The 26,308-nt window shown below is 41.6% G+C and overlaps 3 protein-coding genes across 8 annotated transcripts; 1 reads left to right on the forward strand and 2 right to left on the reverse strand.

Annotated features, from left to right (window-relative positions):
• The first annotated feature begins 1,686 nt into the window (after positions 1-1,686).
• Positions 1,687-4,395, forward strand: chst14 (carbohydrate (N-acetylgalactosamine 4-0) sulfotransferase 14). The gene is made up of 2 exons (XM_051377367.1): positions 1,687-2,113; positions 3,059-4,395. Exons 1-2 carry the CDS (start codon positions 1,820-1,822, stop codon positions 3,884-3,886), a joined length of 1,122 nt encoding a protein of 373 aa, XP_051233327.1. The 5' UTR covers positions 1,687-1,819; the 3' UTR covers positions 3,887-4,395.
• A 16-nt stretch (positions 4,396-4,411) lies between these two features.
• cep135 (centrosomal protein 135) lies at positions 4,412-13,490 on the reverse strand. 3 transcript variants are annotated; one of them, XM_051377346.1, is made up of 26 exons: positions 13,257-13,490; positions 12,813-12,946; positions 12,525-12,715; positions 12,276-12,443; positions 11,996-12,137; positions 11,821-11,905; positions 11,587-11,715; positions 11,205-11,420; positions 11,013-11,069; positions 10,763-10,913; positions 10,462-10,682; positions 10,217-10,372; positions 9,998-10,135; positions 9,279-9,356; positions 9,007-9,158; positions 8,675-8,790; positions 8,418-8,572; positions 7,849-7,904; positions 7,595-7,763; positions 7,373-7,483; positions 7,082-7,267; positions 6,715-6,924; positions 6,413-6,615; positions 6,207-6,311; positions 5,020-5,154; positions 4,412-4,912 (listed from the first exon to the last, which is right to left on the reverse strand). In XM_051377346.1, the coding sequence occupies exons 2-26, from the start codon at positions 12,923-12,925 to the stop codon at positions 4,891-4,893; spliced, it is 3,465 nt and encodes a 1,154-aa protein (XP_051233306.1). In that variant the 5' UTR covers positions 12,926-12,946; positions 13,257-13,490; the 3' UTR covers positions 4,412-4,890. The 3 variants fall into 3 exon arrangements, with proteins under 3 accessions (XP_051233306.1, XP_051233305.1, XP_051233304.1); XM_051377345.1 differs by having other exon boundaries at positions 6,715-6,915; positions 11,004-11,069; XM_051377344.1 differs by having other exon boundaries at positions 11,004-11,069; positions 13,257-13,489.
• A 143-nt stretch (positions 13,491-13,633) lies between these two features.
• On the reverse strand, positions 13,634-22,403 carry exoc1 (exocyst complex component 1). Of its 4 annotated transcripts, XM_051377352.1 has the most exons (20): positions 22,336-22,403; positions 21,623-21,754; positions 21,415-21,545; positions 21,149-21,308; positions 20,814-20,831; positions 20,017-20,204; positions 19,647-19,874; positions 19,351-19,483; positions 19,067-19,176; positions 17,606-17,755; positions 17,352-17,460; positions 16,640-16,684; positions 16,149-16,312; positions 15,917-16,030; positions 15,595-15,674; positions 15,187-15,415; positions 14,867-15,050; positions 14,563-14,762; positions 14,257-14,451; positions 13,634-14,151 (listed from the first exon to the last, which is right to left on the reverse strand). In XM_051377352.1, exons 2-20 carry the CDS (start codon positions 21,744-21,746, stop codon positions 13,999-14,001), a joined length of 2,715 nt encoding a protein of 904 aa, XP_051233312.1. In that variant the 5' UTR covers positions 21,747-21,754; positions 22,336-22,403; the 3' UTR covers positions 13,634-13,998. The 4 variants fall into 4 exon arrangements, with proteins under 4 accessions (XP_051233312.1, XP_051233313.1, XP_051233314.1 ...); XM_051377353.1 differs by lacking the exon at positions 20,814-20,831; XM_051377354.1 differs by lacking the exon at positions 16,640-16,684.
• Between the last annotated feature and the right edge of the window lie 3,905 nt (positions 22,404-26,308).

Raw genomic sequence — 26,308 nt, forward strand, 5'->3', positions numbered from 1 at the left:
GCAGCCTTATGCAGTTTTTTAATAAAATGTTATCCAAAATAAAACAGAGTCATTGTTAAAAGATCCCTGAATAAAGGTAAAGACATAATAATATATCAATATATTGAGGATCGTCTCCAAACCTGAAAGCTGCTAAGTTTCAAAGCATGAAGTAAGATTTATGTTTTAACCCATTACAGGCAAAACATGAACGCATAAAAGAGCCCTTTCAACTCAGAAGAGACCATTTTAACACATGCCAATGTTTAGAGCATGTGTTCTAACAGATTACTTGCTAATGTAGATGAACAAAGTATTCCAGGAAGTGTGCCAAGGATTAATATCAGAATCTGACATTTCTTTCAGGTTTACAGTAATAGGCTTTCCAAACTCGAGGCTAAATACAACCCCAATGTAGCTTGTGTAATTAGCTAGCACCAGCTATGCTGTGAAGTTTATACAACCTAGATCTATATTGATACTTGGCTTTTAACAGTTACAGGCCTGTTTCCATTCACAGTAATTCAAGTACTTCTGATAAACAAAATGTATTTCCTGTGTCGTGTGTACTGTAATAGACAAGAGATAAGATTGTGTAGGCCTTAACAGAAAAAAATGCAGAGGTTTGGATATCTTAGCATCTTAACAGAGTGGGAAGATGCAAGATCTAGCTGTGATTACCAACGGCGATTACACTAATTAGGTTTTGAATCAGCCTATTGTGGGAAAAGGTGATGTGAGCTCATCACTGACTGGATTGATGGGTGGATGGGACTGAGTTAAGCTTCTGCTCCTCCATACAGAGTCTGGTGATGTGGCTTTGAATGATATTACAAGACTTGTACACAACTGGATGGATTATATCTTAAAATGATCTTACTTCACTGTATACCTTTAACAAATGACTCTAATAAACATTCATGCAGTGTAAGTGCTGTCTGTCTTTAACTGTGAAGACTTTGTTTGCCCTTCAGTGAGTATTGGAGAACATCATTGTAAACTAAACCCGTATAATCAGAATCGGGTTTATTGCCAAGTAAGTTTTTACACGTACAATAAATTTGTCTTGGTGCATTGGTGCATAAAAATCACACAAAAATAAAGTACTTTTTAAAATATAAATAAATAAAGATAACGATAAAGATAGAACGATCCAAAACATCCAAAATAAACCTATTCAGTGAAGGAAACTTTGAAAGTAAGGACCAAGGAATCTTTGAGGGTCCCCTGAGCTATGGCCAAACGATGAGACCCAAACCTACAATACACAAGCTGCACTACATCACCCAGCAGCCATGGGGGCACTTCAGGTTCCCCATGGAGGAGGTGCTGTTGTCTTCAGCACCTCCTCCTGCACGCTCCTGTTGTTAAAGCACACAGCTCACACACACACTTTAAAGTACGAGATAAAACGTTCACTATATACCACTCATACATAAGAGTTGTGTATGCTGTGTTGAGCTCTTGGCATGCATTGGGGGTGATTTTATTTTGAAAACCGGATGTGTTTTTATTATTTTAGATTACATTAGTTTCCTCCGTTGACGATAATCCTGTGAGAGGTAACGTTTATAGGGAGCAGATATATTTAATAATTTATTAAGTCATTTTATGAGAAGAATTTTATTTGGTCCTAACTTTCCATTTGTTTGTCAAAAGTTTTATTTTGACAGTTCATACGGAAATGGCTGTATTGACGGCAGCAGCCTTGACGCACTTCAGCAGTTAACTATGGGTACGTGGTAGGTAACCAACGGTCTCTTCTTACGTAGTAACGTTAGTTAGCTGTGAACTTTAAAAAAGCTAACAGGTATTGAACAGACAAAGCGGAACATAAAGTATGCTTCCTCGCAGGCAGGACTACGGGATGAAACGGACCGGGGGAGCGCGTAGCGGGTCACTTATAAACTTTAGGACAACGGTGAACTCGGGCTCTGGCCGCCGCAGCTCCGCGGTGCTGCCGTCGCTGCTAACGTTCCTGGTGATCGTCGCATCCGGAGGCCTGCTGCTCATGATAGAGAAAGGAATGCTGAACAGCATGGAGACGCCTCCACCCCGGGGGAGCGGCAGGCGGCTGGACTTCATCAGGCAGGTTGGGAAGCACAGCCCGGCTGCTGTGGACGTGGATTCCCAGGTAAAGTAATGGACCATGAAGTTCTGCTGGAGTTTTATGGGTGCCTTTTTTTTTCTCTAATTTTTTTTTTTTTTTACCGAGAATAGGTACAGTTTGTGTCTCGTGACTATGTATATTTCACAATAATATAAGATGTGTCATAAACTGTAGGAATAAAGGATCCACAGCCATTTCGTTAGTGATACATGTAGTGGGTAAAGACTGGCTTTAAGTTGGTGATAAATGGGAAATAAACACCACCAACAATCAAAACGTATTTCCTCAAAACTTCTGCTTTGTTATTGTTGTCATGGAAAAGCCATATGTGTGCATTTTAATGAGGGGATCTTAAACATTAGAAAGTTTGTACTAGGTGGTCCCATGCAATCCCTAATTCTCAATGCAAAATAAGTGTGTATACTGTGTACTCACTGCTCATTTAAAGGGGCTCTGCAGCGAGACTCTGAAAAGACAGTTTAAAGATACAAGGGTCTAAACTGGGGTGCCCCGGTAGAGCTGGTGCCCCATGTACCAAGGCTTAATCTTTGCTGCTGTGGCCATGGGTTCAAATCTGACCTTTGACCCTTTGCTGCGCATCATCCTCTCCCTCCCTCTTTTCCTATGCATCTCTCAAGCTTTCCTGTAGTCACGCTGAATATACCCCACCCCCCAAAAATGAATGGTCAAAACTGAAGCAACTGAGATAAACATATTTTTAGTCCCAAGTACAAGTCCATTTTCCCATAATGCAACTTGATAGTCTTTTAATTAGACCTTCGCTGCCTGGTAAAAACCCACATCTTTTCAAAAGGTCCTGCAATTCATTCAAGGAGAATGAGTTACACATGAAAAACACAAACACCCCTATCTTGAGCCAGGGTTGGGTTTGACTAGTAACAACTGATGTTTATGTGTAATTGGTGGAATGCACCTCTAAGTAAGCCACTGATTTGCGTTCACATCTAGATCCTCCAGGAGATCCGCAACCGGACCATCAGGACCATGTGCAGCCAGAAGAACATGCCCCACAGCATCTGGTCCCTGAGCCCCCTGCAGAGGAAGACGCTGCTGCAGCACGTCCTGGTGAATGATCAGTACCACTTCCTCTACTGCTACGTCCCCAAAGTGGCCTGCTCCAACTGGAAGAGGGTTCTGAAGGTTCTGAGCGGAGCTCTGGAGAGCGTGGATGCCAACATCAAGATGAACCACCACAGCGACCTGCTGTTTTTGTCTTCTCTTAAACCTGAGGAGATCCGTTACCGCCTCAAGCACTACTTCAAGTTCATGTTTGTGCGGGAGCCCATGGAGCGCCTGCTGTCTGCATACAGGAACAAGTTTGGCGAGATTCAGTCCTACCAGAAAAAGTACGGCGTGGAGATCATAAAGCGGTACAGAAAGGGTCGCGCTAAGGACGCGTCTGTAACAGGAGACGATGTGACCTTTGCAGAGTTCGTCCATTACTTGCTGGATGAGGACGTGGAGCGCATGAATGAGCACTGGATGCCAGTGTACAACCTATGCCAGCCCTGTGCTATGAACTATGACTTCATCGGCTCCTATGAGCACCTTGAAAGTGATGCAGAGTTTGTGCTGCAGCGCATTGGAGCGCCTCCCTCTGTTCACTTCCCAGAGAGGCAAACGTGGTACAAGCCGGTCACCACGGAGACGTTGCACTATTATCTGTGCCGCTTACCACAGAAGCTATTGAGGGAACTCCTGCCCAAATACATTTTAGACTTTTCCCTCTTCACGTATCCTCTCCCCAACACAACCACTGAGCACTGCCGGCATTAAATGTGTAATGTTTTATAGTTCTGAGATTATTTTTTATAGAGAATGATTTGTACTATTTTTTATTCCTAGGGAACAAACAGTATTTTGAAAGCTGTTACACATTTTTACTTGAGAATATCATTGCAAAATGCTGATTATTGGAAGAGATGGCGACTTGACTTCAAAACCACTAAAGCTCGAAATCAGCTTTAGAAAAAAAATCATGTAAATCACGTTGTCCAGTTTCAACATGTTCCTGTCATGCACTGTTACAGTATACTGAAATGGAAATAAGGTTGCAAGACCAAACTTTGTATTTTGCTTGCTTCTTCATCTTCTTCTTCATCAATGCAGAAGCTAAAGGGTTAAAGGCTTCAGTGGTTTAGCAGGCTAAAACACATATACTGAGAGTTGTTGGTTTTAAATCAAGCTTGTTTTTTTGCTGTATGTCACAGCCTCTCCTTCCCATTGTTCCAATACCGTTGGCCTATTTACCTTGTAATAAAACAAGTTCAAGTTTTGTGATGTAAGTCACTGCAAGGTCTGTAATTTTGTATGACTTTATTTTATGAATAATTTAATAATTTAAACATCATTAAAAAACATGAATACTAAGCATAATACACATAACCACAGGCTGAATGAACACTTCTCTTGCTACATATATGAGGTTATAGTTGTTGAGAACCAAATTACTTTCAGAAACTCATTGTCAAAGCTGAATCCTAATTTTATCTATGACTGTGTAACGTACTGACAGAGAGGAAACCAGTTGTGTAAGTGGAGTCAGTGAGAAGTTGGCTATTTGGATAGGAATAAAAAGGACAAGTTGTTCGAATGTTAGTCATTAGCTTTAGTGAAGACGCAGGCATGATTTCATCCTGAGTGCCTCAGGCTGGATGAATGCTGCAGGCTAATTAATGCCAAGACTTCTGCAGGTTTTCACAATTCATGTCCAGACTCAAGACATGAAGCACACGCTTCTAGTGGTTTCTGACTCACTCATCAATGCCTTCATTAAGCCGTTAATCCTTGAAGCTCACACTTCTGAAAAAAGAAATAAGAGAGTTTTTGGTGAAATAAGGAAGAGGAATTAGCACAGAAAATAATTAGCCCTAAAAACAGCATTATCATTTTGATGTAAAAAATTGTACCTGTCTGCTGACTTGTCAGAGGAGCGGTTAAGTGATCGGAGGATGGAGCGTTCTGGGGAGACGCTGAGGGGCAACGAACTCTGCATGGACGAGAACGACACCCCCTGCCTGCGCATCTCCTGCACTGCCCTCTCACTGAGGACAGAAACAATTAAACAAGGTCAAATTGCATTTTTGTGCCTCTACTGTGTGTTGTTACATCCTTGTAAGTATGTAAGTGTTGAAGCTGCAAGTATTTAGATCATTAGTTTAACAATTTTAAGTTATTTTATGATGCAGATATGTAATCACTGCTTCCAGCTTCCAACATATGAGTAGTAACCATCTAAACCTAATTTCACTTCACCTTCCAGTCCGTGTTACACTGGGACATTTTCTCTACATCCTGATAATATGCTGCTAAAAGATCAAATGTTAAGAAGTGAAAAACTATCTTAATCCGGCCCTCTAGGAAATTGGGATTACAACAATTATGCAAATTCAACCAATTATGCACAACCTCAAAGTTTTGTCCAAACAGTGCCACACATTTGACCAATTATTATTGTTTCCTGCACAAAACATTGAGGTATTTGTAACCAAACTTATTTTCTTTGTTTCTAGTTTGAAGATGCAGACTTGCGTTGCCTCATCCCATCCCATCCAAACTGTGATTTCCTTCTCACTGGAACAAGTTGCCTTTTTAATTAATTATAAATAAATAAATAAATAACAATCACAGTTCAATCATCTATTTTGGCAATTTGCACTTTATCTAGTAATTTAATTGCAAAAAATGTCTAAAAACATTGCAACATGCATTGTTTTTTTGTTTTGTTTTTTAAATAAGCTGCTGTGAAATCAGAAATTTTAGCCCAACAGTCCCAAAAATAAAAATTCTGCAAAATCCTGGAGGGACTGATACAGGGAAGTAATCTATCTTATTTGTTTCTTGTGAACGTAGTCGTTGCATCAACTACTGTGATCACAAAGCGACAGAATACTCACCTTTTTAAAACTGCTTTTTATGTTTAGCGTTTTGCTGCTTTTATGTTTTTTTTTTTATGTAAAGTGTCTTTGAGTATCTAGAAAAGCGCTTTTAAACAAAATGTATTATTATTATTAACATTAATACATATTGATAGTAGTTACGTCACATCACGTATTAAGTAAGTATTATTCGAAGTAAAGAAAACATTTTGGCTCACCGTTCAAATCGTTCAGAGGTCAACTGTCTTTTCAAGATGTCCATCTCTGTCTGCAGTTGAGAGACTTTGCCACGGAGCTGGGACACCTCCCTGGCATGCTCTGCACTGGGTGCATTCACACAAACACACACAAATCATGAGCAACTATCTGAGGGAAAAAGGCATTTTATTACTTTAGTTGAACATATTGAATTGGATTTGTTTACGTTTTGCTGTCAGCCAGAGTCAGCCTATCACGAAGGACCTTTAACTCCGACTCTCTCTCACTGGCTGTCAGGTGGGTTTGAAACTCCTTGTGTCGATTGCTGGAGAGTAATGTCTCAAGGTTGCGGACAGTCAGCCTCTCACTGGCCAGTTGTTTCTTAAGAAGCTCTGCTTCTGAACGAACATCCTCCAGTTCTCCTGTGACCTAAGTGCAAATGTGATGAAAGAAAGCAGAAATATCCCAAGATAGAAGAAGTGCTGCTGTTCACATACATGTATAACCGAAAGCGTGTTTAAGCCTCACCCTCTCTAGATCCATGCTCCTGGAGGTGAGCTGACGTGCAGTGAGCTCCTTGCTAGAGTCCAGTTTGACACAGAGCTCCCTGACAGAGGCCAGATCCGAGAGGAGAGTGGCCTTGTCCTCCTGTGCTTTGTTTAGCTCCTCCTCTAGTCGGGACATCCCACGAACCAGCGAGGACACTTGGGCCTCATAAGCCTGCAGGGCCTGCATATGCTTAGGAAAAGGCAGGGTGAAAGGTACATAAATCACACGCTCATGTAAGGAATAAGACCTCTGAATGTCTTAGTGTCCTGAATAATCTCACATTAGAGCAGCATACTACTTGGACATGCATGTTTCCCCATACTGTGGATGTAGCCCAGTGTCTCACCTGTTGGATTTCTCTCTCCTGATGGCTGATAGTATCACGGAGGTGTCTGCGTTCTGTGTCTGAAGAGAGCAGCTCCAGGCGGATGGAGTTGTTGAGGCCTTCAGCCTGCTGCAACTTCTGCTCCCGCTCCTCTACCTCAGAGTGGGCCATCCTGAAACGATCCAGCAAGTCCCTGTTCTCCTGCTCCTGTGGGCCGGCACAAGACAGGAGAGGGTTTACAGGATGACCAGGCAGCTGATAAGAAGACTCAGAAGACTTAAACATCTATAGGAGGATAAAGTTCTCTTTTGCCTTTGTGGCCATAAGTTTCTCTATTCTGGACACTTCGGAAATGTAAGAGTGGACCCTCAACTTCAGCTCATCCTTCTCATGCAGAGCCTCCTCCATCTCCACATGTACAGCCTGCACACACAGACAGTTGAAACACAGGAGTTGGTGTTATTTCTTCATTTCTTTGGTGTATGACACAAAAGAAACAACGGCTGACTAATGACAGTAAGATTCATTCCGTACTTGGTTCTCTCGGGTCATTGTAGCCAGGTCATCTTGCAGCCTCCGGTTCTCTCTGATTGTGATTTCTTTGTCTCTCCTGAGTGCAGCCAGCTCATCCTGACAGGCATCCAGCTGTCTCCTCAGGCTGGTTATCTCCCTCTCACGGCTGTTTAACGCCCCCTGCAGCTGACTGCAAGGGTCACATATTGACATCACCACAAGAAAACACCCGCATATTGATAGGATTTCTTAATATTAATTTTGACAATACTCACGCTAGCGACTTGTCCATGTTTGTGACTGTGAGTCTCACATCCTCAAGGGTCTTTTCCTGTGTAAATACCAAAGAATCATAGGATTTCAAAGGTTTTTCAAGTCTATCTCAATACTTAATTTACCATATGTACATTCAGGGAGTTATTTGTCTTCATAATAATTCATCCTTTTGTTCCATGCAAAAAATATATTCCTAAATCTAAAGTTAAAATGATGCTTAAATCAATTAATGGTTTCTTTACAGTTAGGGTCATTTTAGTGCAAAATAGACAGTAACAAAAAGGGTACTGAAACTATTGTGACTTTGGAAAATACTGACAACTGCTGAATCTTATAGACTTTTGTCAAGAATCCATTTTTGCACAGAAAAAGTACTGCGGATTTGTCCCCCATCACTAAATTGGAGTTGCTTTAGGTGGGGGCCTTTTCATAGCCAGTATGAAAAGAAGGGCAAATACATTTTTCCATGTATATATGTGCATCTGAATATTGTTTTAAGAAAGACATTAAAATGTGTACCTATCCTTTAATAAAAGCTTATAACTTTGATGGCGTTGGCCATGACTACCTTTTTAGAGTTCTCCTCCTGGAGAACAACTAGTTTTTCAGTCTTTTGATCCACCTCATCTTGCAGAGCATCTTTCTCTCTATCCATTGCAGAGATGGACTTCTGAAGAACAGCAACTTCCTCGTTGTGCTTGGAGCCCTGCTGACTCAGCTCCCCTGTCACACAAAAACGAAAATCAAGTTAACAGCCAAGCTGCAGCCCCAGAGAAAAAAGCCACAACAATACAACGCGAATTGTAGCAGTCCATAAATATCCACCTATTCTCTCCTCCAGTTTCTCAATCTGCACATGAGCAGCATGCAGCTCATTCATCTTCACAGACAGCCTGTGTTGGGTATCAGACAGCGACTGCTCCATCTGCTCCTGCAGCAGTCTACAGACAGACAGGGAAACATTCCTCAGCCCTCTAACACAGTGACAACGCAGCTGATCCTTACCAGTTCTGAATGTACAACTTAACACCTTTCGGAAGTGGAATAATGAGGCCATTCTTAAAGAAAGGCTCAGCAGTGTACGTGGATACTGCAGATGTACATTACACATCACTGTTTCATAGTCATGATTCATTTTACATTTTGTCAACACAAACCTCAGAGCATTACACTCAGCCCTCTGCTGAGCGAACTCCTCTGCATTCTGGACCACAGCAGCAGACCGAACCTTCAGCTCATCCTCCACAGCCTCCCTGTTCTCCTTCAGCAGACACACCTGTGAGCGCAAGTCCAGTCTCTCCTGCTCCAACTACACACAGAAACACACAATGCGCCAGGTAAAGATACAGCAACACAAACCCATTTAGGACAGTAGTGACCATTACATAATAACTGTGTCCTTTTTTATTAGACTATCCATCAGGCTTACACGTTTAACGGCATTCTCCAGGTCGAGAGTCCTCCTCTCCTCTTCCCGTCTGTCTGTGAGAGCTGAAGTCTGGGAAAGCTGCAAAAAGTTTGAATATTACTCTTTCAGGCTATAATAAGTTATAAAACTAGTTCACATCAAGTCAGTGTGGCTTCTGAGCTGAGCTGAACAGATTTAAGTAGAGCTGCAACTAATGATTCATTATTAACTAATCGGCAGATTATGTTTTCAATTAATTGATTAGTCATTTCAAATAAAAAAATAATTTACTACTAGTAGAAAACCCACAGATATGCACATTTAACAATAATAATCATAATAATAATAATAATAATCATAATAATAGCGTTACTTTTATAGCACCTTTTAAAAACTGAGTTTGCAAAGTGCTTTGATGGACAAAGCAAAGTTTTGTCTACAAAATATTTAGGAAATAAAATAAGCAGAACACTGAATTTGGGGCGTTTCCTAATGAGTGAAATGACTGATCGATATTTATTTGATTTGAGTAATTGTTACAGCTCTAGATTCACTCAGCAAGGGACTCATCATGACGTCATTACAGTCAGCATGTTGACAAAAAGTGTGTGATAGAATCAATAACAACAGAGGATATATTACAGATTTGGATGTGTACTGGAGAGATGCTATTGTACTGTTGTCTCTGTGAAAGACCATAACGGTGCACAGAAATCCTGTACACCATGAAAGGCACTAACCTTAAATCTCTCCATCAGTGTGTCTCTTTCAGCGCTCATCTGCTGGATTTTGACTTGTGCCTGTTTGATCTCCTCCTCCAGTCTCAAGAGGTCGACTGACGTATCTGCGCTGCGGGCCAGCTTTAGGTCCTCCTGAGCCTAAGTGGACAAAAACATTTGATCCTCAGAAATGTAAAATAAGTAGTTTCCACCTGGAGGAATAGTGTTTCTCAAACTCACTTGTTTAAACAGCATTTTGAAATGGTCTCTCTCAGTGCTGAGGGCCTTCACATTGTCCTGGATGTCCTCCATGTGTCTCTCAAAGTCCAACAGAGCAGCCCTCAGATCATCTCTTTCCTTCGTTAGACGGAGCAGTTCTGTCTCTGCAACACTTCCCTGAAAATTTGAGCCTGTTAGACTTTTTGCATGTTTTCAAAAAAGGATCACCAAAAATCTATTAACCAAAATAGTAATAGTCTCATTACTCTGGACCAAGGACTCCTGCCCCTGCTTGGACTACGACTGGGGCTTAAATCCAGGCCACCGGACCCTCTGGCTCTTTTGTATCGCTCGGCTTCATGGCGATAATAATCCCTCTCCTCCTCTAGACTCTTGACAAATGCATCCAGTCTCGATGGGGAGCGTTCCCTTCCACAAACACCATGTTTAGCCCGCATGGTCTCCAACTCCAGAACCAGGTCTTTGTCTAGGAAACAACAGGTAAGCAATGAATATCAACAATGCAAAGCCGCTATAAGAACGGATTTCAACCAAACTGCTGCCTACCAGCTGCCATCATTTTCTCCATTTTGTTCTGCAGCCTGATTTTCTCCTCCTCCAGGAAATTCACTAGTCCCTCCATTTTCTCATTCTGCTCTTTGAGCTCCACCAGTTGGTCTCTGAGACGGTCTTTTTCATAGTCACCTTCAGACTGCTCCTGAAATCAAATCGTTTATAACAGATTAGGATTTAATACAACATTTTTGGCAAGGTAGAGTGGTTTTATGTGAGTATTTACTGTACATACCCTTCTTACTTTGGTGATAATATTCTCCAATTCTTCGATGACTTTCTGTTGCCTTTCAATTTCTATCTGTTGAGGGAAGAGATTCCTAGTTTGAAGTTTGTTTTCCCTGAACTAGTTCCCACTTTATTACCCAAATACACTGTCTGTGAATGTACAACATTTTAATTGTATGTCTTTGTTCTAGCTTTATTGTGTTCTTACTTTAGTTTCTTGCAGTTCCATGTCAGCAGTTTCTAACACACGCTCCTTGTCCATCTCCAGCCGCTTGGCGAGGTCGTCTATGTGCGTCAGCTCTTCACACAGTTCCAGGTTCTTTAAAGACAGATTGGCCACCTCAGTGGAGGCATCCTTCTTCTTTTGCTGCAGTCCTTCGACCCTCTCCTCCAGGGTCCTGTTGGTCTCCTGCAGGTACTCAATCTGTAGAACACAAAGCAACGGCTAATGGTCAGCACACAGCAGGGTGGGCTCTAGCAACCATACAGACGACTTCCTTCCAGAGGAACTGGGCTCAACTTCTTTATGTTGAAGGATCTCTGAATGTATTCATACATCAGGGTAAATATCCTATGACTGCAATGTTTACCTGAAGGTTAAGATGGGCAATCAGTTTCTCGTTGCTTATGTTCTGAGCCTCGAGGGAAATGACATCGTGAGGTCGTCCTCCCTGAAGAGCCCGATTCAGGCGCTCGACCTCTTTGTCCCTCTCCTCCACCTAAACAAAAAAAAAAAAAAAAAATCTCGTCACTATATAATATCTGTCTATAATAACATTTAACATGTCACAGTACTATATGGTTCTACATAATAGATTTCTTACCTGTATATTTAAGTGTTTTATACATTCTTCAGCATTTTCCAGGTCTAATTTGACCTTTATGATGTCTTCCTGTAGCTCATGGATTCTATAAATATAAATCAGAGTAAATCAACCAGTCGTAGTAGTTACCACCTTTCTCAATAATACAGTTCACCCAACAGAAAAGAAAACAAACCTTCCGTCTGCCAGCTGCAGGAGGTCAGCTATGTATGGGTCATTAGGCTGTGACACAGGATACGCTGACGTAGAGGAGGGAGGTATGAGCTCATCAATCTGCATTCTTTGACGTCTGAAAGGGATGCTGCGCTTCTTTCCACCTGTCAAAGTGCGAGAGAGGAAAGAAGGATCCCGTTCATATTTGTTTATATTTATTTTCTCTATGATTCAGGTGAAAACAATGAACCAAAATCTACCAAAGTCAGGTGAATATTTCAACGTCAGACCCGAGGCATTACCTGGTGTTTGCACCACAGCTTGCATGTTCTTCTCCTGCAGCTGTTGGATGCGCTCAGCTTTCGCCTTGCTATCCTTCTCCAAGCAGCGAACCTTGTGCACATACTGATTATTTAAAAACTTCAGGTCCGATGTCTCATGGTCCAGTTTTCTGATGTGGGTCTTGAGCTCTGAAACAAGATTATGTTAAGATATCAGTCCAGTCTTTGGTGCGTTCAGATCAACGGTGTGGGATGATGCATCCAGCTTACCTCTGGTGACACGGTCCTTGTCCTCCTTCAGTTTGAGAAGCTCCTGGTGCAGCTCGTTGTTCTCCCTGATGACCCGAGCATTCTCGGCCCTGTATGGCTCCAGAAGAGCGTCAAAGTTTCGACTTTCTTTCTCAGTTTTCCCTGCTGACAGTTTGGCATTACGCAGGCTTTCTGTTGTGTGAACCAGGTCACTGTAACACAGAGGAAGCACGTCAGACATACATCTCATCCACTGTAATTGCCTGGCTCATGGTAAGGGATGGAGGGGGCTAACGTTAAAGGTTTCACCTGAACAGTTTCTCCACCAGCGGCAGTGACTCTATGCCCAGCGGCTGTCGGTAGCCCAGCTGATCCAGACGCTTCCTCAAATTGACGAATTTCCTCTCTGCGATGTTGTTCATGGCTGCGATGTGGCACTGAAGCTACCGTGGTACAACACGGCAGCGGTTACTTTACACACAGTAATGTGAAATAAACGTACATCGTCTAGACCTGTGTTGGGTTAAAGAAGGTGACGTACAATGGCTAACTTGCTAGCCTACAGTTAGTCCAATGTTTGATTTGGCTAATGTTAAAATAAGCTAGCTTACGGGCCTTATGTGTGGTTAACTACTGAGCTAGCGTTGCCTGCTTTTAATATAACAAGTAGGATTAGCTGGCTAGTTAGCGCTGTTTAGCTACTGTTAACCATTTAGCTAGCTAGCGTTAAATCTCAAATTGGCCTCAACTTACCTTGCTCTGACAGCGAGCCTGACTAAACTGCTTCTACATCACCGACATACACGTCTCGCTTGCCCCAGATTCTTTATGGCCTTATTACAGTCCTCATGGCTTTACTTTTTGTTCTCCGTTAAAGTTTAATAGTCAACAACTGTTGAGTTAACATGTCTCCGCGGTAAAGAGGTTTGAAAAGAGCGCCGATGGCCTCCGCTTTGGATTCGTCACCATGGAAGTGAGACAGTGGAACATCAGGGGGGCGTGTTTTGTGAGCCGGCGTTGTCCGTACAGAAGTCGGAGGGCGGATTCGGCCCAGATATTTAACCCACGCATAGAAAGAAATATTCAATGTCATGTGTCTAACAATAAAATAAATACAAAGAGACGCGATATGGCATTGAATGGGTCGGCAATCGCGAATTTAATATGTACATATGGCATAAAGAAATGACAAAAAAATAACAAACAATAAAGTATTAGAGCAGAGCTGTTGAATATCAAAGGAACAGGCACACACACACACACGCACGCACGCACACACACACACACACACACACACACACACACACACACACACACACACACAATGCAGAGCTATCGGCACCACTGTTCAATATACATATCCCTTTCATTAAAACACAGACACACACAGGAAATGTTCATCGTCCATGAAACAAAACAGAGTAGTTTGTGAGTAGCTAGTGTATCAGTGTGAGCCAGTAGTGAATTACTATTGAAACGGTGCGTAGCAGCTAGACTAATGAGACTGAGCAATGCTGGAGAAGTACTCCAACATGTCCTGGATGGTAAACTCCATGGTGATTCCAGATCCGGGGTAGCATCTGCCGATCAGATCTTCAAAGTGCTTGTACTGGCGGATGAACTCGTCTTGCATGGAGTGCCACACCACCTGGTGGAGTAAAACAGAAAGTGTAATGGTTCAGAGAGGAGATGAAGAATGTGATACCACTGACCAGCTGAGCAGTTTCACCACTTTAAACTTTAAATCTCTCACCTGTAGCAGACTTTCTTCTTCACACAGATGTTTGTCCACCTTCTTGTAAAGGTTGTCCAGTCCCTTTTTCACCTCTTTGCCAGGATATTCCTTGATGACTTTACGCAGCTCTTGTTTGCTGAAGGCCAGCTGGTAGCTCACCTCCTCCTCACGAACACCCTGCGCTACACGTGCTTCAACTCCTTCAAAGAAATGCTGCAGGAGAGAAATAACAGTTGTACCTATGATGCATATCCTGCATATCACCGCTCATGTCCAGGAACTTGGCGACATTTCGTGATAACTCTAAGACATATTGCGACTTACATTGAGTTTTTCTAGAGGCTGGCCCAGAGAGTTGATCACATAGGACTGCAGATGGTCTGTGTATTTGTGCTTGGCCTCTCTCCTCTCTGCGTCCAGACAGGAGATCTTTAGACGTGACAGTGTGGAAAAGATGTGGTGGAAATTCTCCATCATCACAACGTCCCGCGGCGTCTTCTGGCTTTCATTGGCTACTTTCTCCACTGAAAAGACAAGCAATAATCAGAAGTTTGTTTCTGGGCATCACATAAGTACCACATCATCTATAACCCATATGCAGGTGCTTTTGGTTGACCAGTGGTCTCACCATTCATGAAGACAGCCCTGATGAGTTTGACATAAGCTTTATCCAAGTCCCCTCTGCGCTCTGCATTACGGAATATTGTTTCAGCCAGCTCAGCAAACTCCTCAAAGCCAGTAACGAAAAGCAGGATACCAACTTTGCTTTTCTTTGAAATCTTCACTTCCTCCATCTGTCTGATCTGACCAGACTGTGAGAAAAAGACAGATCGTATTAAATTCACAGCATAATCTGTAATAATTTAGGAACGTCAGCAGAAAAAACTGTGAAAGGCAAGCATGAAATTTAAATTTTCCAAAGACTAGAATCAGTTGGACTCCACTCACAATGCATTTGTCAAAGTTCCTCTTGACAGTGACCAGCACATTTCCCAAAGTAGTGCTGAGATAAGAGGCCGGGTCAACGTTCTCAGCTGTCCACACATGGTGACTCATCTTCACCAGCATGTAGAGAGAGTTGAAGCTGTCAATCTTGTCGCCCAGAGCGATGAGACTGTTGAGCTCTGTCTCGATGCTCTGGAAGATTTTATTCATCATCAGCCGCACCATGTCTTTCCTTGAGTCACAAAAACAAGTGCACGAAAGAGAAAGTTGAGGAGTTTAAAAAAAAAAAAAAAGAAAAAAAAAGGCAGTGACAGCAAAACAAGGAGAGGGGAGGGATTCATAGGAAAAAGGAATGATGTTTCTGGCAGTGAAGATGGGTTATATTTGCAGCAACGATGTGCAGCTACTCACTCTGATGACAAGGAGTGTCTGTGTTCAGCCTGGGGAGGCATTCTTGACGGCGTGCCTCCGTCTAATTCCTCTGTTTCGGGCTGACGAGAAAAGAGACATAAAACATGACAACTCCCAACACAACATCTGCTGACACATATATGAATGATGCTGTAACTGAAAACATGTCAGTGTCTCTTATTGCTGTATTATATTTTGCTTTCAGGCAAGACATCTCAATGTCAGATGCCACCACACATGAGCACAGCTATTAACGTAAAGTGAAGTAACATCATTCTTTTTTTAAATCACAACTATTTCAAATATCTGACCACAGACTTACCTGAGCAAGAGGGGGTGTAACCGTCGGGTGCTGCTGCAGCTTAAAGAACTTGCTGATAAAGTCTTGTTCTGCGAGACACAGAGGCTCCAGCTCACTGAGGACCTGCTCGAATATCTGCAAAAAGAAACACTCTTCATTTAATCTCGAATGTGTCTCTCAACATGTGAACGTGTTTTATTTCCGTTCCACATTTAATGGTGTGATTGACTGTTTGTCTCTACAGCGGTGTCACCTTGTCAAACTTGGTCCTATCGGCCACGTCCAGATCGGAGGCGGACATGTTGCCCATGTCCAGCAATGAGGAAGACTGGGAACGCCGGCTGTTGGAGCCCTGCACTGTCAGTTTGTTCAGGCTCGAGGTAGAGCCTGTCAGCTTCCCAGAGCTGCCATGAAGGCCTAACACAGCAAATACAGCAGGATTCAATTTCACACAAAAATTGCTTAGTCAAATCAGCTAAAATAGCACATATATCAATGGTTAGCTTTTTTTAGGCATTTATCATAGAATCAGACTATGTGATGATGCTTTCAGCTGTATTGTGAAGTCAAATCAACCAGGTCCATATCGAGGAACATGGTTGGCAGAGCTTACAGTGATATGTATCAGGGTAGCGAAGGAATTTGAGCAAAGGATTCCTTTTAGTGCAGGTATGTAAGGCACAGTGGTAAGAAGCAGAGTGGATCATTGATAGTGGAACAGCTCTGTCCAAATGTCTTACTTACTTTCTGTTTCCTGTTTGAGAGCACTCTCTTTCCGCGGAAGCGTGGCTGCAGCCAGTTAAAAAGGCAGGCATCAAAGACAGAGACAGGTTAGGCTTAAAACATGCAGCATGGGAGGGGTGAGGCTAGATGTTAGATGTACGAGGTTACATATATGCTGACGTGCACTGCAGTGGCTTAGGTATGCTTGTAGCTTGGACAAACCTTTGGAAAACAAATTCTTTTGTTTTTTGGTTTTGTTTTCAGCACGAAAAGCTGATACAGAATGCAGAAAGCAGAGTTCTATAATTCTGCCAAAACCAAAGCTCAACCAAGAGTCCTGTTTGGATTTTAAAATTCATAAGAGTAGAGAATTGAACACTTAAGGTCCTTGTACAAAGTGAAAGAGACATAATGGAAAGGTAAAACAAGAGGCAGCACTTTGGAAGCACACATTAGTTGGGAAAATATGCTTTAGGTTATAGATGTGATGCAGAAAAGGTTGTAAAAGAACAAGGTCTTGTTCCCTTGAATATTCCATTAATTTCTGTGCGATCGTACAAAACAAATACTAGACAAAATAATCTAGTGATGCTGTGAAATTCAATAAATACAGGGAGAAAAAGACAAAAACAGATGTTACTAAAAATCCTAATCACACATAATAACATGAACTGCAGAAGACAAACATGCTCTGTGTCTATGCTCTAGCAGGCCAGTAAATCACAGCTCTTACCAAACTTGCCCTTGGCCTCCTTGGTTGTACCCGCCATCTTTATCTTGGCCACCTCAAAGAAGTCTTTGATTTCTCGTTCATATAATCTGCTCATATAGTCAACATAAGTCTAAAAAAATAAGCAGATGACATTTGTTTAGACGCAAAACACCACATCATCACTAGTATAGGAATAATTCAATATTTTGACATTATACTTATTTGCTTTCTTGCCAAGATCAATCTTTTTTTTTTTTTCAGATAATAGCACTGACCCTGGATAGGCCCTCATATTTCTCCCTGTGGGTGTTCTTCAGCCACTCCATGAGCTTGGCGTAGCGCAGCAGGTCCCTGTGGAGGGGGTTGTGTTTGGGCAGGGTCAGCTCAGCTGTGTGCTGCGACAGGGTGGAGCTCTGGTCATGGCCCTTAATGACAGAGTGAGAGGAGACAGTTAGCTACACATTCAATAAGAGAGTTAGTACAGACAAACCATTCCATCTCCTTGTATGCACACAAACACACACAGCACATTAAGAATATCTATCTTCTAATATCTGTGGATAGAATATGTTACCTCAAATTACCAGGAAACCACATTGTTCCATTTAAAATCCCACCACTTCTTCAGCTCAGCTTATTGACAAGCACATCTCTTACTGCCATACAGATGTTCTCCTCACTTCCCCTCATTGTTATCTTGTTCAGTACCTACTGCTTGTAGATACAAGACATGCACGCAGAGCAGACAGGCACAGGAGTTTATGACATGAGACCTTTTTGCAACAAAGCCAAGTTAGCACCCAAACCCCCCCCCCAAAAAAAACCCTTAGCTGAGTGCAGACAGGTGAAGGAGGAGATAGATGAGCGGTTCCCTTTTCAGCTTTGAGATCAAATGAGAGATGTTAAGTAGTTAGAAACATATCCCATGCAATAAATAATAGGCTATGGTGGGTCTGAGGTCTCTGATGTGATGACATGTAAGTTGGAGTGAGGTGTCAAACATTAGCAGACAGGGGGCAAGTGGGGGTTGCTGTGAGGGTACTCACTGGAAGCGACAGACAGGAGGACCTATAGAACTGAGGGATGGTCATTTTGAAGTGACTGAAGTGGTTGAACTGACACAGAGACAGAGAGCAGAGTGGGATGATTCAAAGTGAGCAACATAGAGAGTCAAGAGTAGGAGGGACACAACTAGAAGGAAACGACAAAAAGAAGCCCAGGAAGAGAGGCACGGCCAAACAGGAAGTCCGTGAGGAGGGAGGACAGAGAGAGCCTGGAAAAGAGGAGAGGAGAGAGAGTGCAGCCCTCCCTGGCGCAGCAGACTCACAATGGCAAGGTGTGAGGGACGACACTATTATTAGGAAAATGTTAAATGACTCATACTGCAGTAAAATGTTATGTATAGAATTTTACTACTAATGCATCAATGTGTCAGCAGCGTGTTTACTGTTGTAGCTGGGTGGAGCTAGTTTTAACTACTTTAGATGTAGTCTGTAATTTAGTCTGGTGGTTGGATACTATTTTTCTTCCCAACTTTCCTCCACTGTTTATAGACGCTTTTGTAGATATCTAATACATAAGGGACGTGACGTGACCATCTGACAGTAAACGAGTAAAATACAGCCTTAAAGGATATTCCAGTGTAACTGAACTCCTGAAACTTAGAAAGTAGAGTAATGCTACACTACATGTTTTCAAACATGTAATACTGCTTGCCATAATAGCATGCCTGTTACCTGGTGAACAAACACGTTGTTGAGGTGATTGGTGAGGCGGCGAGCAAAGGTGTCTCTCAGCTCAGCAAACAGGAGCTGTTGCTGCGTCACAGCCATCAGCTTCTCATGGCCTAGTGAAGGAAAAAAAAAAGATCTGCTTGTAACCACACCAAAAATAATATTCTACTTCTTTTTTTCCTAAATGTGTTTGAGTTTTCCACATTTACAGCATCTGAGAGTCGCTCACCACCGCCAGTGAGAACCAAAGTGATTCAGCTGATCAACGAGTACGTGTGTAGACTAACCTGGTCGGAGGGCCACGTTCATGCACTGCAGAAGAGCCTCAGAGGCATTGATGCAGGCCTCGATACCTTTAGGGGAGGTCAGGTCTCCCTCCTGCAAGGCTCTGATGTGTCCCTTTGACAGGTCCATGTAGTTCTACATGAGGAAGGACACACCAAAGTCATCAATCCAAGTATAACAATCCAGCTTTTTGTGTGCTGTAGTTTAAGTTTGCTATCTTGGGTAAAAAAAAAAATTAAAAAGCCCAACTGCAAATAGTACTTCATTAAGTAATCAACAATTTAAATGTGTTCCTAACCACTAAGAACTGGATCTCATCCAGCAGTTTGCCATTGTTGGTGTTACTGATCTGGATGAGGCGGTTGCTCTGGGAGATCTGGTCCATCTGCTCCTTGACGCTCTGGAGCATCTCCTCATAGCTGCTCAGCTTCCCCTCGATGGTGTCCACCTCACCCAGCGCCTCATCCAGCAGCTGCATCAGGATGTTGACCTGTTTCTCTGATGCCATAATGGACTGGATATTGGCCTTAAAGCAGAAAACAATGAAGAGGGCATTAATATGTTTCTATGTTTTTTTAAGGCAATATTTCTTTCCAAACGCAAAATAATATCATAATTAGGAACAATACTTTTCATTCTGTTTTTAGTTTAGCAGCTGCTCCACTCACCCCATCTAGAACCTGCAGCTCCCTGGAGAGCTGCTCGGCGAAAGCCTCAGCATTGGAGACGGCATACTCGCACATCTCCATCATGCTCTCGATGTCCTGCTCTTCACGGGTGCTCAGCTCCTGGTAGTCGTCCAGTGCATCCTCATCGCCCCCGGCAACACTCTGACTCTCGCCACTCGGTACTGACTCTAATCCCACAAACAAGAGATGGAAATATGTGTTAAAGACATGACAACAAACACAGAGTTCAAGACACACTCTGGTATCTTCACATCAGGTTTTATACACCCGTTTAAGACATTTCGTAATAAGGAATGGCATTTTCCTAAGAGTTAAATAGATTGTAAAATTTTACTCTTTTACCACCAGTTAGTCATTCTCTATCAGTGAAGTATACCTACAATCTGAAATAGCTATTATCAGCTAAATGTACTTCCCTATATTTGTTCTGGCTGATAAAAAGACTGATAAAGCTCTGTAAAGTCCAACACTTTGCTCTGGAACAATTAAAACATGTTTTGGTCAAATTTGATACAAAGACATTAATGAACACAGGTCAGTACATAATCCTATGAATTAAAGTGGAATGGACAAGTAAAAAAGCTAAAAGTGAAGTAAAAAGAAGCTAAATGTGTGTTATAATGAAAAAAAAAATGAATCATGCCCATCCGTATTTAGTGTCACATAATTCATACAGAAGGAGCTTGAACGAGGTGAGGCTCTAATGAGAATGGTAGTTTGAGGTCATGAAGTAACAATGGAGAGGAGTGAGGAGGGGGAAGTTAAGTCCTACCAACCTTCCGCTTTAGGAAGTTCTGGCCAGAGAAAGTTTAAGAGAGAAAAGTGAGAATAAAGAAGAATTTAACACAGAAAGCCATACCACAAACCAAGACACAAAGAAGAGGTTGAATACTTATTTTTTTCCAAACATGCTATTAATAAATAAAATAAAATAAAATAAAATCCAGCAGAGATTCTCACTTCTGAGCTAAATCAGAACACCTCAAACATGACCAGTACACACTTATTGGTTTAAGAGAGAGACACAAGCCTTCAAACAAATATAATCAAATCATGAAAAGAGCCATGCGCTCACAGGGGTGGCTACAACAAGAATAGAGCGTTTCCACACCTTCCAGCAGCTGAGAACTGACATTCACAAACTCCACCTTCTTCCTCAGGTATCGCTGGTTCAGCTTCCAAATGCAGGAGATGAAGGAGTTTTTTTCAGCTGTGCTGCTGGCCAGCCATCGGTACACCTTCTCAAAGTGAAGGTCAAATTCGGGATTTTCCTAAACCATGAGAGTAAAAAGAGAAAATGAGCACTGGATGAGGGGAAAGGGGACATTTATAACAACTGAACAGGGTTATGAGTAAACGACATAGTAGTTCTCATACCTTGCTTGCATCTTTGGCATCTACTTCTGTCAGATCTCGGAGTTCCCACGTCTGCTGTCGTTTGTAAAAGTCCCCCTTGTCAGATTTCTTCACCTTAACTACTTTAACCTGGACAGGCCTCTCCGTGGTAACTGGAAGAAAGACACGTTTATTTTGTTTTATAATTAACTGCTATTTACAGCTGTATCTGGTGTTATAACACACTCACCTGTGGCACACAAGAAGCAGTTCTTCTTTTTCTTTCCTGCCTTGCAGACATTGACAATGCCGAGGAGACGCTCATCGTTGGGAGTGAAGATGTCCCTCTGGAGAGCATGTTTGATGGCTGTCATTGTGGATGCTGTCAGACAGAACACAGCAGGTGACATAACATTAAGGGACACACACACACTAAACATGCATAAACGTACGCCAAGTTTGATTTACACGCCATTTAACCCAAATGGCATTTTCTTCCCTAGTTTCAGGAAACCAACGCCCTTTCAAAAGTTTCTCTGGGTTTGTACATTAAACGCGAAGACGCGTTTTTGTGTCTTGTAACGGTAACGAGCTAACAGGATGTTGACATGAACTCCACAAGAGTCACCAGAAAACAACACAAGAAGGAGTTAAAACACGTTATTAAAGTCAACTACCGGTGTTGGTTATTGCAGCACTGGACTAACAGTATTAAAGCACCCAGAGGCCCTTCCTAAAATAAATGTACTGATGTCCTCTGTGTTTGTTAGCTTGCTGGCTACTGACGTTCCTGCTAGCTTGAGGGAGCTAGCTACTGTTAGCATCAATTACGCTGCTCGTAAAGAAACAGCAAATATTGTGACTACAATCGGCGAAATACTCAGCCAAACCGCTGTGAATGATTTGATCAACATGCACACTATCTGTACTCTGACAGAGGTATATACCATAAATAGCCTCTACCTTGTTTTATCAGCCCACCAGCCCTTTGCAAAGCACCGCCCTCTAACTTCCTGGTTCACAGACGGAGCTGTCATGTGACAGTGTCAACATCCACACCCACACCCACAGGGGTAGGACGGTGTCCCTGCATCCACTTTCTTCAGTCCTAGATTGTATTACGCAGCACGTTCATATATATATATATACAGATAAAATAAATGTATTATTATATATAATTCATATTTTTTTGTTTAACCTAACCACAAGGAGCAGCAACCTTGTGTCAAGGGTCCATGTGTGAAACGTTTAGGTTCCTTCATTAATTATTACAGCATTACATTATTTTTTCCTAAATTAATTTTTGTTTAATCAAATTACCACACTAATGTTTGGTCAGGTAGTATTCTAGCATAGAAAAAACTACATAATATAAGACCTTGCTGTCTGTGGTTTTCTACAAAACTCATACTATAAGTATTTCAAAAGAGCCCAATCTTTTAGGGTCAATATACAAAATATAGGATGCTGTATGTACTGTTGATTGTCCTGCTTGACTGTGAGAAGAAGCACAGAGGAAGAAAAGAAAAGACAGGTCAGATTAAAGCCTTTAGATTATGACATTTTTCACACATTTATCAGAATGAGCAATTTATTAAGCGCTAATTCATTCATCAATTGAAGGGCTATAATACAGTATAAACTGGCTGTACAAAGAAGGGTTATGTAATATACATACAGTAGAGGGAGGAGAGTAAGTTGCCTTTGTTGTCCTTGTTGTGACAGTGATATGTAGTCTCTATAAAAACTAATTATCAGCAGAGTTTTACAATGTTATTAGTAATGTCATAAGTTGTAAGTGTATTATACAAGTGCAGGTGGGTACATATGATACTGAACACCTTTAAAGTAGGACAACCATATTTATTAGTGAATATGTTACAGATAAACATGCCTTTTAAACAAGACTGTTATTCTACAACAGTTTTAATAACAATAAGTCATTTTTATATGAGCATTTATTTACCTGATCAAGGAATAATTTTGGACATGGACTTTTGGAGGCATTAAATATGGATACAAATGTGCAATGTCTCATTATTGTAAGCAGAGATCACAATGTTATACTGTATATGTGTTATAACACGTTTTACATGTTTAGCCTCTAACATGTTTGAGGTTGTGTGCCATGTCACATGTTCTTCTTAGGACACCAGGTGGCATTATTAATCCACAAAATGATTACAGTTTCTGTAAATACCCTGTTTCTTTGCTCGTGTGTTGTGTTCTTACATTTAATCTGTTTGTCTGTGTTATTGTCAGTGCTGTAGTGTATTCATATATATTTTTGTAATAATAAAAGTGACATACCATCTGTAGCATAAGCCCATAGAGACATAGAGACGATAGAGACTGTCAACAGAATCAACACAGTGAGTCAGATATGTGATGGAGAAGAAAGTCACAGATTAACAAGTGATCTGCAGACAATGCCTTGAGGTACACTGTGTTGAAGTTATTGTGCAGAGACAACACTGGATTTCCCAGCTGGTGAATGTGGCATGCGCTGTCATCAACAGTTAAATTCATGGTTTATTGCTGCCTGTGACGTAAGCTTCCAGACATGGCACTACAGCGGAAATATGTTAAACACGCCCAAAATATATGATGCTCATCGCTCCATTTTCATCAGTTGTCATGCAACATAAACAATGGCTTGTCCATTGAGGTTACAGCAGCAACAATACAGTTATATTCTCTTTAGAGAATTAACAATAGGTGTTATTCAGGCTAAGAGCATCACTGTGGGCTGTGCGATGGTATGTAATATTGTAGGTCTCTGTTGTGTCTTTTATGCTGCTGTCATGTTTGTGTCTACATGAACGTCCCTGGACATTACTGTCTTTCCTCCAGCAGCGGGAAAAGATGCACATTTTGAGATTATAGCTCATATATATTGAGCTGTGTCCTACAATATTATTTGATGTTGAAAGTTATGGCTTTATATTATTATGTTTTGCCTTCATAGAAAATGGTGGAGGAGTTTACAGTGACTCCAGCCAGAACAGGTCTTTCTGAATGGGCATTCTGATAGATTAAAATTGTTTTTTTTATAGACCTTTAAAATATATATTTTCCATCTACAACATAAAGACGTTGCATATTTTCGAGATTTTGACAAGAAAATCAGTTTGAAAACGTTCAGAACTCCCATCACATGCTGCATGCAACACATTGAATAATCAGATTTTATCAGGTACAAAATCAGACTGACATTTATTCCGTTAAATGCACCTGTGTGAAGCCGTTACCCCTAAATGAGCCTACGCCTCACAAAGGCACCTTTACCAAAAAAATCTTTTCTTCATATTATTTCATTCAAAAACTATTAATATTTCTTGCATTTGGGCCATTATGCCTGTAAAAATCATATAGTTCTTCAGCCCAACACGTGTCATCTACATCTAAAGCCCTTGCATGCACATATTGTAACAAACATACACACACACTATCATTATCTTTCTTCAACATTTCTGTTTTGCCACATGTTATGCTCTCCTGTAGTCATGATTCATCAACCGTTTCTGCTATTCTGGGACTTACTGTTTATATATTTTGTGAATGTCAAAGGTCTGTAGTGCTCATGTTCCTACAACAGTGTGACGTTGGCACAAAAACAATAACTCCAAGCATGCTAGATTGGAATAACTGCAGAAAACCTCTTTGCTTTTGACGAAATGTGAAGGAAACATTACGATAATCACCCGTAGTCGGTTTGGAGGAGGAACACAAACTCTGCGGACTCTGCAGGTGAGAGGTGTTGCCACTAAATTAACTTGTTGTGTCAGGAGGGCACTACGCCAACAAGGGAGCACCAGTGACATGCACAGCGGATGACATGCAGATGTGACTTACAAACAAAAGGGCTTTTCACACAGCGTCAGGGGAAGGTGATTGCATCTGTGTAATCTACATTTGACATTCACACTGCTGATTAAAGGCTGATAGCATTTTCTGTTTCTGTTTGGAATCAGAAACATTTGAGTTGGTATCTGGATGGCATTTAGTGCAGCCCTTTAATGCGCTTGAAGAAGGCATCATCAGTGTTGTTTTAGATCCATATTTGTTGTATTGTTGGCATGGCACCAATAAATGCAGAATATCTGCATATGCACAGGATGACGTATGAGACACTACTGTAACTTCTTTGAATGACTTTACTTGTTGAGGTCATATCTTTTACAGTTTGGAGCCTTTGTGACTTTAAACAGAAATACACAAAAAAAAACTCTTCATATATATATATAGGCTCAAGTGTCCTTCTGCCACTGTTAAGGTATTTTCTCGGTGGCTTTCAGAATTAAATCCTGGATGAAAGTACATAATGACACCTGACATCAATACAAACACCCCGTAGGGGCAGCACAGCGTCGTCTCACTTTATTAACCCCATCCCAAGAGGAGGTCTTCACTCCTCGCTGCCAAATTACACATATAGAAGAACACAACGGTCTTCCAAACTGAAGTAAGCATAAGAGCCGCTATTACATGAGCAATGCTCAGTATAAAGCTCTTTGCTTGTTAGGCGGGCCGGTCATGTGTGCGATTTTGTTTTAAAGTAATCATGTAATTTAAAGTGTGTGTGCGCTCTTGCAAGAGTGCTCTCCTGTCTGTTTGTGTGGATTTAGGGTAGGTGAGGCTTGCAGAGAGAGAGACAGACAGAGAGAGAGGGAGACAGAGACAGAGAGAGAGAGAGAGAGAGAGGGGGAGAGACAGACAGAGAGAGAGCATGTGTAAGTGCAGGAATATGAAGAATTCAAAATGCTGATGGCAAAGAAGAAGAAGAAGAAGGTGAGAAGAAATTATCTGAGATCTGAAGAATCATTTCTGAAAGTATAATTTGTGTTGCTGCTCCTGGATTCAGTTAGTAATTAGAGTTAATGTTGGTTTATTATACAGAATGAGGGAAATGGCTACTTTATCAGCCTAATCACTT

The sequence above is a fragment of the Dicentrarchus labrax genome, unplaced genomic scaffold (genome assembly GCF_905237075.1).
Source record: "Dicentrarchus labrax unplaced genomic scaffold, dlabrax2021, whole genome shotgun sequence".
In the NCBI taxonomy this organism is placed as follows: domain Eukaryota; kingdom Metazoa; phylum Chordata; class Actinopteri; family Moronidae; genus Dicentrarchus; species Dicentrarchus labrax.